We start from the raw sequence: 17946 nt of genomic DNA on the forward strand, positions 1-17946 counted from the left end.
TGTTAACTTTTCTTTTGTGATATCTGAAAAGAGCAAAAATGCTCTTAAAATTACACAGGTTGAGAGAGAGGGAGACTTAGTATACACCTTCTCCAGAGAGCGAAGATACAAAAGAAAAGGAAGCCATACAAAAGAGAAAAAAAAAGAAATCAAAGGTTGTATTTCAGTGGGACCTTCATAGTCCCATAATGATTTGTTTGCTGATTTCTGCTTTACCAAAACTCTTCTGTGCCTCTTCCCTGTAGATCTGCCATCTGCAGGGAAGCAGGTCCTCAGCTTTGGCCTATTTGCCTATCTCATGCTAGAGCTTTAGAAGCCCTGGACAACCAGATTAGACATTTCTTTGAGGTGATATGGAGCTGGCTTTCTTGGGTCCATTTCCTGAACCATTTCCTGAGTCTTTCAACAACATAGGGCATATGAGTTGCTTTGTTTACTAGGACTAAAAATTAGACCACGTTCACACTGCTATGCCATCTGGGAACAAGGCCAAATATCGGGCAAGACTTCAGCATTTATGACAATAACAAAGGCACAATGGAAAAGTCCAGTTAATGAGGAGACACCCATAATGAATTTCCCCGAAGGGCCAAGGGGTTATAATAACACACTACAAATAGTCTAATCCTTCCTAGAACTCTACTTCTTATAATAGGGTGCTATACAAATAACATCATGCAATTTTCTCCTGAACCCGTGGGAATCAGGTGAGAAGTGTATGTCTCTCTGAATTCCCATCTCCAGCAGGATGCAGGAGAAATTAGGACCCATGGCCAACTTATGGAAATGCCCTCCTACAACATCTCTACTTCTTGGTCTCCAGCCCATTCTCATCCAGAGTGGGACAATAAATCTAAATTTAGACAAACCCACATCACCTTTGTGATTTTTTGTATTTCAAATAGTTTTTACTTGAGAGTAGAGCTGTTGAAAGGGAGGATAAAGGACCAGTTAGGACACAAGGGAAATAAAATTCTTTACATGGAATGGGAGAAGAGCGAGGCTTTAAAGTATTCTATAACTTAAAACACAACAGCAACACCTGATAAATAAATTGAAGTGCCAATCTCTTATTTTTTGTTATCACATCATCTACAAAGAGTTTAATGAATTTCCAGCAAATTTGGCAGTTTTTGCTTAGTATGTTCTGAGTTAGACAAAAACTGAATTTGCTTCAGGGAACTGGAAATGGGGCTCCCTGGTGACGTATATAAAAACAGACAGTTGTCTTGTAGGAGCTGACGGAGGTTCAGTAAGAAGCTCATGTGAGTGCTGAATAGAATAAGAGCTGCCATGATATGGAGAGAAAATGCACAGTGGGTTCAAATGTGAGTTTCTGATCAAAACTCACTAAGACAGATGTTCTAAGTCCCTGAACTGATTTGCAGCTGAGCTGCTCACAGAACAACTCTGAGTACTCCAGGAGGGGTTCCAGTGGGGATTTGTTTATTTAATAGTTTGTGATTCACCCAAGCATCACCAGGAGGCCAGTTAGGAGTAACAGTGAGTACAAAGAGCAGACCAGATCCTTTCCCCTGCTTTCTGAATGAACAAAGAAATGAATGAATGCATGCATGCGTGCACGGAGAAAAGAAGGGCGGGCTCCTACTTACATCACCCACACCTTCTCCACCATCTCATTCTACTTCCTTCACATTCCTCTTTCACAGTGCCTTCCTCTTAGACATTCCTCCTCCTGATTGACTCCATCGGGGGGAAGGGTTCAAAACATTCATCCAGACTCCTATGCAAGTGTGTTGGTTTAAGGGGTAAAAAATTTAAAAAAAATTAAAAAAATAAAACCCAAAGAGGTTGGTGAGTTTGACAGAATAGAAATAGAATTGGGAGGCATTTCATGGGACTCGAAGTCTGTGCTCTGCAAGCCGGTGGTGATATAAGTAAGAAAGATGTGAAGGGGATGGAGGATGGGGAACGAGGGGTCGGACTATGGCACATGGCCTGAGGATTTTATGAGAAACGGGTTTTCCCAAATGGTTATTTTACTTCTAATAAGGAAGGAAAGGGTGTCAAATCTATTTTAGATATTATCTTCCCACAACAGTCCTTTCCAGGGAAACAATTTGCCTATATCCTCAGTAAAGAAAGTGACACTCAGAAAGGCTAAAACTGCTTGAAAAGACCAAGCCAGTTATGGGCCACAGTACCCCCTCCCCGGGCTCCTAGGAAATATTCTGATTCCAAACCTGAAGAAGGGCCCACTGGACTCTGAGCGCCTTGAAGAAAAATACTGCTGAGTCTTGTTCACCCTTATGGACCTCACCCCCATCCCAGGCACACAGCAATTCCACAATAATTGTTGCTCTTTATAATTTTTAAAAATACTTTTAATTTTTCTTAATAATTGTGGTTAAATAAATGCATGTATAAATGAATAAAAACAGAGTCAACTGTAGCAGTGATTCAGGGAAGTCCTCTACCAAAAATATTTACATACCTATTATATGACTATATATTATAGGTCAACTCTTTGGGTCAAACACATTTTCTGGTCATTTTCTCCCATTTTGACTCCATACCCAAAGAAGGATACATTAATTTCTAACCCTTCAGTGTGAAAAAGATTTCCTTCCTAATAGGAAAGATCTTGGAAACAAAAAGTTTTCAGGCAACTAGGTAGAGCTGGGAAGTAAGATATGGGGAGGGAAACTGGAGAGTAAAAGGTATGGCATATTCCAACCCTAAATAGCTTCACCTAAAAGCACTTTACTTACAATTGCATATACTTCAGGAAGAGACTAGATCACCAACATTGTATACCATCCACATGGTGAATTTAAACTGGATTTTGCATTTGTGAATAAGCCCCACTGTTTCTCTGAAAATGCTATTGAAATATGCCAGGTTTCTATTGCAAAAATCACATGTTTTCAACATGTGCCCTCTTACTCATGACAGAGACAACTATTTTGACAGAGGCCATTATAAAGGAGAAGGAGGCAAAGAACAAGATATGGACAAGGATGAAAAGAAGGAAGGGAGTTAAGAAGGTAGACATGCCCAGAATGGCTAAAATTAACAAGTCAGGAAATGACAGTTGGCAAGGATGCGGAGAAAGGGGAACCCTCCTACACTTTTGGTGAGAATGCGAGCTGATGCGGCCACTCTGGAAAACAGCATGGAGGTTCCTCAAAAAATTGAAAATAGAGCTACCCTATGATGCAGCAATCGCACTACTGGGTATTTATCCTAAAGATACAAACGTAGTGATCTGAAGGGGCACGTGCACCCGAATGTTTATAGCAGCGATGTCCACAATAGCCAAACTATGGAAAGAACCTAGATATCCATCAACAGATGAATGGATAAAGAAGATGTGGTATATATATACAATGGAATACTATGCAGCCATCAAAAGAAATGAAATCTTGCCATCTGCAACGACATGGATTGAACTAGAGGGTATTATGCTGAGTTAAATAAGTCAATCAGAGAAAGAAAATTATCATACAATCTCTCTGATATGAGCAATTTGAGAGGCAGGATGGGGGACTTGGGGAATAAGAAAGGAAAAAATGAAACAAGATGGGATCAGGAGGAAGACAAACCATAAGAGACTCTTAATCTCACAAAACAAACTGAGGGTTGCTGGGGGGAGGAAAGGTATGGAGAGGGTGCTTGAGTAATAGACATTGGGGAGAGTATGTGCTATGGTGAGTGCTGTTAAATGTGTAAGCCTGACAATTCACAGATCTGTACCCCTGGGACAAATAATACATTATATGTTAATTAAAATAATTAATTAAAAAAATTTTTAAAGACAGACATGTCTTAAAGAAAGGAATTACATGTAGACGATGACAAATCAAACTTCCAAATTTAAAATTCACAGATTAAGAAGATGCTCCTTGCAAGCCCCCTAGTTTCAGAAAGCTCAAGAGCTTCTTGAAGACATTTTCCAAAAAAATCTAAGTCATAGTCCCAAAAAAGAAACTAGTTAGTAGTACTTAGTGAATGCCTATGGTCCCAAGAAATAATTGAGTATTAGGAAAAAGTGAGGGCTTGGATTCCTCAATCTGCATGGTGACTCACCATTTTATTAGCTAAGTAACCTTGGAAAATTATCTCCTAGTCCCTGTAATCTTCAGTGTCCCCATCCATAAAATGTGGGTAATAATATCCACCATGCATGTGTGCATGTGAAGATTAACTGAGAACACATTTAAAGTATTAGCATTATGCCTGATAATTAAACACTTTTTTTTCCCCTCTTCACCTCTTTTGTTTTTGTTACAATCTTCAAAATCTTCATCTAACTAAAATGAGAACAGAGGATTGGTCTATTGCTTCTGAAACCCAAATGTGCATATGAATCCTTTGAGGGTTTTGTTAAAATGCAGGTTCTGACTCAATATTTAGGGAAGAGGGACTGAGATTCTGCATGTCTAAGAAGCTCCTGGTGAAGCCAGGGATGCTGGTCTGATATCTGTGAACCACACTTCAAGAAGCGAAGTATTAAATAACCTCTGAGAGTATTGATAAGCACAAATTTCTGTTATATAAGCAAGGCTGCATGTATTTTTCAAAAGGCTATGTAAATAATTAGATTACAAATCCAAAAACTCCGATTTGTGCACTATAGATTATGAACTTTCAAAAGAACACTTGATTTCACCAATAGACCATGGAGCTGAGTCATCACAAATAAATGCCTTGAAGACTTAGACTATAAAGACAAAATGTCCTTTTGGCTCAGCTGAAGATATTCTTCCAGACTTCTCCTTTAATCCTTCAAGAAAAATACACTGAATAAAAAGAAAAATCATTGGAAAAAATGGAGATTTTTTCACACATTTTCAATTTAAGCTCTTACAAATAGATCAGACCAAGCATTAGGTTGCAAAACACAGTACTATGGAGAAATTCCACAGGTATGTGAAAACAAGGGGAACATGGCAGGGTGAGGAGAAGAAATGGGAGTACAAGAAACCCTTTTATTAAAATGCTTAAGTGTAAAATGCAAAATACTGATCATTTGCACAGGCAAGAGCATATAGGCCCTATATGGCTTCAGGAATTTATTTGTAATTATTTGTTCATAAAACAAATTCAGATTATTCCTGATGTTAAAATACCTGAAGTATTGGTTTTCAGAAATTATATATATGTATATATTCACATTTGAATTAAAAAAAAAATTTCAACTACCTTTCAGACTCAAAAAACTTAATTCCAATATGTCCCAGGAGTACTTTTGAATGAGCTCATCATCATTTTCTTCATTCAGTTTAGGTTGAGATGGGCTAAAAGGTGACTGACATTTGACTTTTGGCCCAATAATTCCCCAAATTCAGACAGACCATTTTTATATAAATACAACATAGTATTTTAACATTCTTTCATAATTTTTAAAAGACATTACCAATACTACTTTAAGAAAATGATCCATCTGTTCTTAGAAAACTATCTTCCTTACCCATATATAGTGAAAATGCTAATTATAAGTCTAATACTATTCATTTTCATACTTAATATTGCAATGTCTTAAACTGCTATTTCATCCATGTATATAAAATACTCTCAAAATCTAAGGAGGCAGCAAACTCTTGAAGGGCTAAGAGTTGTTTTATACTTCAAGTCTCAAAAGTATTTAACAAAGTGACAAACACTCACTAATTACTCAATACAAGGCTGAAAACCCAACTGGAAAAAAATTCAAAATACATGAGGGGAAAAAGTAACTCCATTTACCAAAACAAAACATGAGCTAATATAATTGTTAGTAATTCACAAAACAAACCAGTAATTTCCAGTACAAAACCTAGAGAACCACTTTTACCAAAATAAGATAGGCACTGGCATAAATGCATATTTTTCACATTTTTAGCACAACATCTTCATGCAGTTTATTAACTTTACCATATCAGAGAGCAAGAGAGAAGAAAAAAAAAAAGTCAAACCTTTCTTTAACTTATTTTCTCACCTAGAAAAGTCTGAACAATGTTGTCTCTGCAAAACATTATGAAGAAGTTCAGCCCATTTGTGCTTCTAACCTCAAAAATGTCTTGCGTAGAACAATGGCGTTTTTGTGGCATATGGGCTACAAGAGTATTTAAAATATTGCAACATGGAACTAAGTGGTTTGCAAGAATCATAGAAACAGGACTTAGAAAACAATCTAAAGTTCAATTATTTATTCCGCCCTTCTGTTTCCATATAGAAACCACCTAGCCAGCACTGTAACAACTTTTAAAAAAAAAAATTCTGCTTATTAAGATAAAAATCAATAATATACTTAAAAATTAGATTGGTAGCAAGGTTGGTTAACTATAAAGATTGGAAACTAGGTAAGTCAGAAACTCATAATGATTAATGGCCCAATGGCAACTCTAGGGAGGTATCTAGTGATAAGTTGTCCTCCACTGTGTTATACTCAATATTTTTATTACTAACTTAGAACAGTGATTCCCAATCCTGTTTGCTCGTTGGAATCACCCAGAAAGCTTAAAAAATATACCAGAGGTTGGACTCCACTTCCAGAGCTTTTGATTTAACTGGCCCATTGGATTAGGTATCAGTGAAGATACAGAAGACATGCTGTAAGTCTTCATATGAGACAATAATGAAAGGGATATTTAATGACAGAGGAAGTGGTATTTGTTGTGTGCCAAGTTCTATGACAAGCAAGATAAAGAGATAAATGTGACATAGTCTTTGTCCTTAATGATGAAAATGAGATTAGTAAGAGATTAAGAGGTGTCAGCCATCACCAAAAAGCTAGTGCTATCTTAGACTACTGTAATAATTCTTCTTCTACTTCAAGCTGCTCAAACAACTTCTAGAATATGTTGTTTGACTCTGGAACAACCCACTTTACAGAGTTGGTTATAGAAAAGCTGAAGCTCTTTGCAGGGAAAAAGTGGGGTAGGAATCGCAGGTGACTATACTGGAGATAAGTCTAATCAATGAACCCAAGTTTGGTATTTTAAATACATTATCAGAAGGTTTATCATGTGAATCAGGAGACACGTTTGCTTTGCTTTGGCATTAGAAGAAATGCTAAACCAATAAATAATAGAGCAAGAGAAAATCGATTTGGCTCAACTGAAGGAAAAACTGCCTAATAATTAAAACTATCCAAAGACAGAGCCCCAGAGAAGTTCCAAATTCAGTCAATAAATACAAAGGTTGAAAATGGGTTATAGATAGAGTGACAGTCCCAGTGTAGGCCCATTGTCTTGGCAAAGTAACTAACAGGATCCCCTTTCATTCTCAAAAGTGATCTGGTTTAGAAGACAAATTATCTATTCTCCCTAGTTTGGGAACATCATCAGAATAATTAAAACTGAGCCAGATGGGACCCCACACTTCTCACCCTTTCCCACTAAAGAGAGTTGGTGAGTTGCCCTCTTGTAAGGGATATAAACAAAAATTGGGTATGCAGTTCGTGAGAATTCTGTAGAGGGAACGGGGTGGAAAAGCTTGAAAGGATAATTTCACCCTGAAATTCTATAATGAACTTAAGCTAACTTCCTTGCAGTACCAGAGAAGCCAGTTGGGTTTTTCCATTTGTATAAGGCAACTCTTTTTCCCTGCATTTTTTCAACCACTGGTGTGGAATGATGTCAGCATCTGCAACCTATCTGAAAGGCACCTGGATACCCATAGCCATGACATGAGCTTGCTTGTTTCACAGCAAGCTTCACAACCAAGGAGCATGAATGAAACCCAGAACAATTAGAGCTGCTGGAGAAGTCAAGGCACAGTACCAAGAGATATATATATCTCTGATCTAGATACAGGAATCTGATTGCTGTCCTGTGCTTTATTCCTCTAAGAACAGGCTCTCTAGTCAAGCAAGAACATTCTTACAGAGATGTATCACAGAGTTACAACTACAAACTTACCTACATGCACATATTCATGCAACACACATACATTTACACCCATACACGTAGAGCTCCTAAACAACTCCTAAGATCAATTTTAAAATATCTTCCAATATGATCTTCATGCCTAAATAGCTTACCTTTATAAGAAACTGTAGAAATAGCCACATACAAAATACAATAATCTGACCACTGGCTTCATAATTGCAGACATCAATTTAAGACATTTTAAACACAAATGATTTGATTAATTTTCAAACTACAAAATGTAAAATATGATAATTGCCATCCTTTCATAATATGATTCACAGAACCACACTATTTGGTCCAATAAAGATAACTACAAAACAAGATAAAAACCACTTTGAAACCGTTGGGGTTGGTGGTTTTTCTGTTAACTTCTCAACTGTTACTGAACTTGCCCAATTTTATCCACATGATTGATTTATGGATAACTTTCATAAACCTTTTGCCAACAAAGGAAACTGCATTTGTGGTGCTCACTCCACACAGGAAGTTATTTCTCTTCCTGCGTCTTTTCATTTCTTGGTCTTGGTTTAAATTTATACCACTGTGTCCTCGCAATAATGAGCTCTAAGAGTCTACTGCCACAATTAGCTTATTTTAATTCTTCTAATTCCAATTATATATTGCTTGGAAACTTTTCAATTTCACATCATTGCAATGAAGAAAGTAAAATTTTAAAAAATCTGCTTTTACTTGGAATTTACTTCACAAACAGATGAAACAGAACAAGTTTTATGAGCACACGGAAATTATTTCAAGCCTGGAACAGGTAAATAACAAGCAAACATTTCAAAGTTTAACTGGAGTTTAATTAGATAGAGTTTAGAGTTTGATTGGATTCTTTAATTACTTTAATGCACCTTTTTAGAACATTTAGAAATGGGAATTCAGATGGTAAAACAAAAGATTAAAACAGACCAACCAAATTAAAGAAATAAGGAATCAGACAACTGCTTAGCCAAATAACACTATGTAAATAAAACATATGTCAAAGAGATAAAATATTTATACTTTTAAACTCTTAAGTCCAAAAAGAAAATGAAGTCCAAAAATTACCTTTTCTCCAAGTAGATTATTTATAAAGGAAAAAGTTTGGTCACATAGAACATGGAATAATTTACAAAGATATTAACAGCACACAGAACAGAAGACATTTTCAATGTCTGTTAAAAAAAAAAAAAAGAAAAGAAAAAAAACTACTGTTGCTATGGGAAAACCCCAATACAAAGCATAGCAACCAACAACCAGAAACCCATAACAAATGCAAGTTACTAGTACTTTCCACAACTAATTCCAACTTGTCACACTGCTTGTCATCATCTGTACTCTCCAGTTGGTGCCTAAATTGCTCTGGTAATCAGGCCTGCTGGTGAGGATCTAGGGCACTTCGGCATGCAACTATGCTGCTCAGGAAGAAAAGAAAGAGAAACCCAAATTTCCCGTCAGGCTGGGGATTAAAGCGGGATTCAGGTGCCCCACATGTTGATATCCCAAGTTTCCCCCTCAAAAAAATACTTAAGAGTTTTACCTTCCAATGGATTTGGATAGCCAAAATATGTGAGAAGAATTCATTCAAAAATGTACTTAATTTCAGCGAGTCTGAAAGCTTCTATACTACTTTTCTCCTTTTTATTGCAAATTATTAATTGAGTGGACTATAACTCCATGCCCTTATCTTTTGCATACTTTTTTCTGCCCTTTGACTTCCAAATCTCAACTTTTTAAAAAAAAAAATTATACAGCTATTTTCTTTAGGTCCTCTAATCACTCCCTTCTTGATAAAGATGTTTTTCTTGGGGTGCCTGGGTGGCTCAGTGGGTTAAAGCCTCTGCCTTTGGCTCAGGTCATAATCTCAGGGTCCTGGGATTGAGCACCACATTGGGCTCTTTGCTCAGCAGGGAGCCTTCTTCCCCCTCTGTCTCTGCCTGTCCCTCTGCCTACTTGTGATCTCTGTCTGTCAAATAAACAAATAAAACCTTTAAAAAAAAAAAAAGATGTTTTTCTTACCATAAGGAAGTTCCTCAAAAAAAAAAATAAATAAAAATAAAAAAGAAATACCATATGGTCCAGTAATTCCAGTACTAGATTTTTACCAAAAAAAAATGAAAATACTATTCAAAAAGATATATGCATCTCTATGTTAATTGCAGCATTATTTAAAATAGCCAAGGTGTGGAAGCAGTCTAAATGTTCATGCACAAATAGAGAAGGAGGATGTGATATATATATACATACATACATATAGATATATACAACTGAGTATCGTGCAGCCGTAAAAAGAATCTTGCCATTTGCAACAGCGTGGAGAGATCTAGAAGGTATGACATTAAATGAAATAAATCAGACTGAGAGAGACAAATACTACATGATTGCACTCACATATGGAATCTAAAAAAAAAACAAAACAAATGAAATAAAGAAACCAAAAGCAGAATGAGACCTATAGAGAGCAAAGTGATGACTGCGGGGGATGTGGGGGAAGGATGGGCAAAATGGGTGAAAGGAAGTGGGAGGTACAGGCTCCCAGGTGTGTAATAAGTCATGTGAGAAAAAGGTAAAGGCACAGGGAATATAGTAAATGGTATTGTTAATAGCACTGTACAGTGACAGATGGTAGCTACACTTGTGAGCATAGAGCTTTGTCCACTCACTATGTTGTCCACCTGAAACTAATGTAACATTGTGTGGCAACTATATTGAAGTTTAAAGATCTTTAAAAAAATAAAATAAAGGTGTTTTTCCTTAGTTCTTAACCTCATGAGCACCTAGCATTAGATATGGTTATCCACCCCCAATTTCCTGAGAGACTCCTTTCTTCTGGCTTTCATCTCATTGTCTTCCCTTTGATCTCCATCTCTGCTGCTCCCTGCTCTTTCTTGGGTTCCCCCTACCCCTAAGTAAATGTGGGTTTCTACCCCCATACCACACAGGTCAGCCATCACTCCTCAACAAATTCTACTTTTTTCCTAGCTTTAAGCATCTTCCTCTAACTGATATCTCTATTCTACAGCTGTAAGCCCACCCAGTTATTTTCTGTATTACCTGGGCATCCCCATTTGGATATCTAGTCTATTTTATCTGGAAGGCAAACAAAATTCTTTTTTCACTTTGTGACTCCTCAACTCCTGAGAGCCTATTACCTCATACTCAAATTTTTTTGAATAATCTCACCTACCTGAAGAATAATTTCCTATGACACACCTCTCACCCCCAATTAGGTCCAACTATGGGACTTTGCTCATTTCTCCCTTTTCTAATGTTGACATACAAACAAGGCTCACATCAATTCCCATTTTTTCTGGCAAGACTTCCTCAAACACTTTCCCTAACATTTACAAGCCACATCACACCATTAGGACTTAGCATTACTTTTCCTTGTTACCTATTACCAAGTTTGCTCTTATGGGTTAGCCTTCTGTCCTTGAGTAGATCATATATGCTCAGGTAGAGAGCAGAACCTATATCCCCTGTCCTGGTAATCCCAGCAGCATTAAATTAAATTAAATTAAACTAAATGCATTGGCATTCTAAGATTTTAAGGCCTTCTGGAAGGTACTTTGGGACCCACAAAAACAGCCTGCTCATCTCAATTTCCTCATTTTTTCAATTGAAGTATAGTTGACATGAAATGTTACATTAGTTTCAGGTGTACAACACAGTGATTTGACAACTCTATAGGTTACACTATGCTTACCACAAGTGTAGTTCCCATCTGTCATCATACAATACCGTTATAACTCCATTGATCAAATTCCCTATGTAGTACCTTTCATCTCTGTGACTTACTCATTCCATACCACTTTCCTTGTGTATGTTAATGCCTTTGAGCTTTATATTCTTCTTGTACATAGTCTCAAATCTTCTTTGGAAAGTAAGTCAGTCAACAAACATGCATGTTTCTGGCTTAGAGCAGGCACATTGTGAGTATACTGAATTTTGAAAGTCATTTTTATTTCTATAAAAACAAACAGGGGCACCTCTGTGGCTCAGTCATTTAAGCATCTGACTCTTAGTTTCCACTCAGGTCATGATCTCAAGTGTCATGGGATCAAGCTCCCCTCAGGCTCCATGCTTAGAGGAGAGTCTGCTTGAGATTCTCTTTCTCCCTCCCCATCTGCCCCACCCCACTGTCCTGCACATGAGTGCACATGTCCCCTCTCTCTCCCTCTCAAATAAATAAATAAACCTTGGGGTGGGGGGTGAGGAATGGACAGTGAACCTTCAGTTTCACTCCTACATATAGGAACACAAAGTTTTACTGTTATACCAGCCTGGTCTCAGAAACACAGACACACCACTGTAATGTGGCCCTAAAGAGGTCCTTGTAACCTCATTCAAGCTCACATACCCAGAAGAATGGTGAGCCATATTTTTCTACTCCACTCTTAACCACCTAAGAGAAAAAAAAAGTGGAAACATATAAAACCCTGTATAAATGGGTGGGAGGAAAAAAGTTTGTTTCGAAGGGAGTCTTGGTCATGTCATTGTAGCACTAACAGCTGAGAGAGCCAAGTTGTCACACTAATGAACACTCTTTGGAAAATCCAAATCATCATTGCTCTAGCAAGCACAAAAAAATCACAAGACCAACAGCAAATTCCATCCAACAACCATGATATTGACAAGACATTTTAAGATTCTAGGAGTAAGTCAGGGTATCAAAATTGCTATTTTTGGATGGAAGGTTTTCTGTTTAAGCATGCAAAACTATTTGGTCACATTTTCACCAACTTATCTAAGCCTGCACACTTCCTAAATGGGTTCAACAATTTAGTTCAAAAAAAAAATCTTTTGGAACTTCTACTCTACATTTGTGCATAAAATACATACAGATATTAAGCATCCAGCTTGACTGAAGCTTCTAAGTTTGAGGCAGGATAACTTTCATGACTCAAATGAGTTCATCTGCCTTCTCAAATTCTGTTGAATTTGAGAACTGAATGAAGATGGTATGTGCCTGTGCTTTTTTAAAAAAGAAAAAGAAGAACCAGTGAGAAAACCAATGTTTTCCAATGTCATTTCTTTATTTTTAAACAAAATCAGAAAATAGCCATAATTAATCTAACACTTTTTCCTGACTTTTTTGACATCAACACATCTTAATAGAACTACAACTGTTTTCACAGCTTCCACCATTCACTTTGAACTCCTTTTAATAGGGATAATGGGTCTGGATGCTTGGCTCACTTTCACAATTTTTCTAACATTTTTAACATTAACATATTTTAATGCAACCACTGTTTTCATTACTAGCATTATTCATTCCTATTATTAACCAGGAAAACTTTGAACTCCTTTCTAATGAGAATAATAATTCCAGCACTTGGCCGGCTCTCCCTACACTCTCCAGTCCTGCTTTGCTGTACACGTCTGAACAGTCCAAAATCCTGTTTGTAATTTTATGTTTTCTACCTTCCAGTTTTCGCAATATCATGTCTAATTTACCAATTAATTTCACCTAGAATCATTAACCTTGCCTTTTGTTATCTCTTAAAAGCACTTTGATCATTTTTTAAGCCTATGCTGTATCCTATAACGTGCCTTGAAGCTTTAGGCTTCATTAATAAATTAAGGTTCTCCAGGTATTGAAATACCTTCCTTCAGCCTTCAAACAGAAACGTTTGCTTGGCCAGGCTTAGGGCTTATGGAAATCACACCATTTATCTGAGCTTTGTGTAAATTTTTCTCCCAAGTTCTCATTTACAAATGCTAAGGGTAAGATTTAAGGTCATTCTCAGACTCCCATTTATAAAATTTTTTATCTGCTTTATTTGCCTTTGTCTCCAGAGTACAAATATTTTATAAGTAGATATGTGAGGAAAAGGAGAAGAGATTTAGGAACTTTGGGAAAGCATGGCATCATGGGAAAAACATGCTTTGGAATCTGGCCAATCTGAATTAGAATTCCAGCTTCACCACCTATTAGTTCTGGAAATGGAGACCCACTTCATTTTGCTTGGTTTTGTGGCCTGGTATGGAGCTGGGCAAACCAAACATCTGGTATGTAGCTGGACACATAGCTGTAAGAATGGGAGTCACTATCTAACTATGTGACCTTACCAAGTCACTTGAGTAAGATCTCTGTGTCTCAATGTTTTTACACACAGATAATATAAGTGCTCTGAAATAATATAAGTGCTCTTATTTATAGAATTGTGGTAAGTTTAAATAAGTTTAATATAGTAGAGTGCTTAGCTCAATGCTTTTCATATAGTGTGCTTTACATACTCCAGGTGTGTATTAGTTATTAGTACCACTATCTTTATTACTATCTCTGTTAGTCATGGATCTACCCATCAATATCCATGCCAAAAGTGTCAGGTCAATTTCCTAACCTTGTCAAATGCTTTGTACAGAGCAGGTAAATACCTCAATGAGGTACAGATAAATACTTCCTTGAATAATTTTCATTTCCACATGGCTTACTTGACAGGGCTGGGAGGGGGTCTCTATAACCACAATCATTTACATACACTGTTAGTCTGGTTTCTCTAACCCTTGCACCATCAGCAACTTCAACACCTTCAGTATCACAGAACTGCTAATTTTTCAGCATGCAAAACAGCTTCTACTACTTTAGCCAATTTTTCAGCGTCTTCCTAACGTTGCTATTACCACTATCTTATTCTATCTGATGCTTCAGATAGGGAATCAATAATTTATTGTGACTACTTGCCCACCACCTTGTTAGTTTTAAGAGAAAATCCGTATAAAATGTTTAGCACAGGGCCTGGTGCACAGCAGGAGATATGTATATATGCAGGTATATTTGCTAGTCTTGCTATTATCAAATATTTTATATAATCTTTAATAAATGGTCCTATGAGGAAACACCCTATTTCACAGATGAAATAACTGATAATTAGAAGCAAATTGAGTTCACAAGTTAGCAAATGAGAAAGGTTTCAAACTATGGTCTATTTTATCCTAAAACACTCTTTCTATGACATATGGGGGGACTTCACCAGTTGTCCTTGTATCTTTTTCGTAAAAAATTTCAGTTTATTCCCACTCTTTTTTAATGTTTAAGTGGGAATATTGCTTTTTCAATTGTTAGCATTCCAAGTTTGGAGGTCTCTTCAAATCTACTTCCATTTGGTGTAACAGTTCTTTAAAGCTGGGCGAGGTTAAGCAAAAGGCACTAGGATTTCACCTTTCTTACAAATATATTCCATATAGCAAGTGGTTTAAAAGCCTTAAAACCAGACGTAGTCCCATCTCTACACAGAAAGCTCATAGGGTCATTGTGTGTTACTCTACTTTAATCCTTACAACAACTCTATGAAATTAGTACTTGTATCACCCCCAACTTGTAGCCAAATAGACTAGGACTGAGAATGGCCCCACAGTTCACCATATGGACAGCCATCCAGTTGGGAGTTCCCAAATCAAGACAATATCAGCTTTGTCTACTGGGGACCCATGCCCATTTATGGAGGCCTTCCTCATCCTTGAGCCATAGCAGTAATTAATAGACCAAGGATACCTGGGCCCCTCTCTGCTCTGCAGCCTCCCTTTCTCAACTCTTGTCCTTCTTGGTTTTGCCAGCTCATAATGCACTTTGTCCTTTCCTTGAAAGGTTGTTTCTTAGAGACCAAACTGCTTATATGATCTGCTACAGCCATAAAATATTGTTCTATCGTTTTGTTGTTAGGAAGCTCAAGAGAAAACACAGCTGCAGCCACAAATCTGTGTGCTTTTGTTCAATATCATGAAAGCTCAAAAGAAAACCATCTCTGTATCATTGATGATCTGAAACCATCATGGCCAACTGTTAACATCTATTTAATCTGAGTGGTAGGCTTTCCTTATAGAGTTACTACTCACAGAATGAAAATACTTGTTACACACTAGAAAACAAGTAAACACAGCCATATACTTAAATGCATAATTACACCATAGCAGATTACTTATTACTGTTTTCCTTAAGGTCTTAAAATATACACATGTCTAGTCCTCTGATTTGGGGTTTGGTGGTCATGGCTTTCAAGAGTCATCCTTGACAGTTAAAGGACTAGCTATAGAAGGGATATAAAGGCATGGGGCCAATTCTGATGATGATGACAGAAGCCAAATAACTAAAAGCCACACAAAGTGGCATTAATCACCATGAGGAATTTTAGTCCCATTATTTAAGGCTAAGAAACATGTTCATTACCCTCCTGAGAAGGATTCCTTCTCCCAAGGGCAGACTTCTGTTAACCAAGTTTATAAGATTAACAAAGAAAATCAGAGTTCCAATATATTATTTTATAATGAGAAATCTGTCAAAGAGCCAGCATACTAATTCTTTGTCAGAAAACTTTCACTGATCAACAAATTATAATTAGATGATTAGCACAGTATGAGAAAAGAGGAATTGTTAGCTACCTTTGCTGAATATTTAATAGTACCAAGCTATAATAGACCAATGCATCCATCTCCATATATGAAAAATACCTGCCAATAAGAACAAAATGCTAAAAATTATCCATTGCTAGTGCCTAAATGGATACTGCCTAAGTTTGCCTGCCTTCAGAGTTATCAAAACCACCTTTGAATTGAGACTTTCTTTCATGAAATGTGCTGCTGTACTCGATCTTATAGTAGGTCTTACGAGGCAAATGTCACCCACAAAATCAATTCTATTAGTTATCTTTATTAGAGCTTATAAAAGATTCCATGTAGCAACTTAGGTTGAGTCATAGAAAGATGAGAAGATCTTTATGAGGGCCATCCTGTAATTCATGAAGTTGTTCATCAATGTATCACAAGTTCCTAGAACAGTGCCAGTGACTTAATAGATAATATTTCTAATAAAAATGTAGAAAATCCTCATTTAAAATTTTTTAAAAAGTAGTTCAGTATAAACTTGAATCCCATACATTTTAACTAATCATCACTTCTCACTTGATAAACACAATCATTCAGGACCCGGAAACTCTGTCCTACACGTACTTCTCCAAATTCAGCCTGAGTTACTTACAGAAAATCCCCCAAAGCTATTTATCACCCATCAGCCAATACCACCACTTTTATCACCAAGAATTACCCATGAGGGTAACCATAGAGGCCCATGTTTATATTTTCCTATGTGTTCTAGTGGCCAAATCAGCACCAAAATGAAATAAACATCACTTCTTTAGAAAGAAATTTTATCTTCTTCCTATATCAAAGGGCATACCAACCACTCTTACTGCAGGACAAAAATAAGTGTATAAATAATGTTAAAATCTGTATTTATAGAAATATACAGGACCCTGATACTAAAATGGGTCTAAACATAGTAAGTTTTTGGTGAAGTCATAAAGTTCTAGAAGGCATGAATTCAACTGTCCTTAAGGTAGAACCCATCCCAGCATGTATGCGCTGTGTATGTTTTACTCACTGCATACTGGAACTTTTCATTATATTCACGGTCATTTGCTTTCACGATCCGTTCCACTTCTAAAGAGAAAGAGAAATCAGGCTGAAATTAAATTTTTGACACGAAGAAACATATAACTCATTAAACTAATATCACTTAGGTTACTTTGATTGTCTCAAGGTTTCAAGAATTCTTTCCTTTAGAATTTGAAGAGCATTGGTTTTTTCCAGCCTAAATGCTGGAACATGTGTTGGAAAGTCCCAAAATGGAAAGCTGAAATGTGTCTCATAGTAATTCTGATGCCAGCCATAAAACAAAACATTATGTGTCTCCAATTTCTACATCCCTTTAGCTCCACAAAGACCCTTTCTCTTAACTCCAAGTAGTTCCTAAAGGAGAAGGCTGCTGAAAGTCAAACACTACCTGGGAAGAGATTATTTTTTTCCCTACAAAGTGAAAAAATACAATATAGCCAAACAGAACCATAATGAAGGGACCGGTGTAGTTACTGACCTTATGGTCACTGAGCAAAGGTGATATTTCTAAACAACCCAGGCATAGTGAGAGTAACTGCACATCACCAGGAGATGGAAACTTGCCCTTAGCTGGAAGTAGCTTAAATAATATCTTCGGGAAACAAATGCAAACACCAGTACAAAAAAAAAAAAAAAAAAAAACAAAATAAAAGAACAACAAACTCAAAGATTATGATGGTGCATAAATTAA

General features: G+C 36.8%; 1 protein-coding gene across 7 annotated transcripts in view; it reads right to left on the reverse strand.

Annotated features, from left to right (window-relative positions):
- ATP8B4 (ATPase phospholipid transporting 8B4 (putative)) overlaps nucleotides 1-17946 on the reverse strand; it is a 248892-nt gene that overhangs the window by 183326 nt on the left and 47620 nt on the right. For all 7 annotated transcript variants that reach the window (XR_006602907.1, XM_045067867.1, XM_004755458.3 and 4 more), the window contains one exon: nucleotides 17242-17300. Coding sequence is in view for 6 of the 7 variants with exons in the window: in XM_045067867.1 (XP_044923802.1) it covers nucleotides 17242-17300 (59 nt within the window). In the remaining variant the exon portion in view is untranslated. The remainder of the gene's footprint in view (nucleotides 1-17241; nucleotides 17301-17946) is intronic.

The sequence above is a fragment of the Mustela putorius genome, unplaced genomic scaffold (assembly GCF_011764305.1).
Source record: "Mustela putorius furo isolate JIRA1106 unplaced genomic scaffold, ASM1176430v1.1 tig00003898_pilon_pilon_pilon, whole genome shotgun sequence".
Taxonomy (NCBI): domain Eukaryota; kingdom Metazoa; phylum Chordata; class Mammalia; order Carnivora; family Mustelidae; genus Mustela; species Mustela putorius.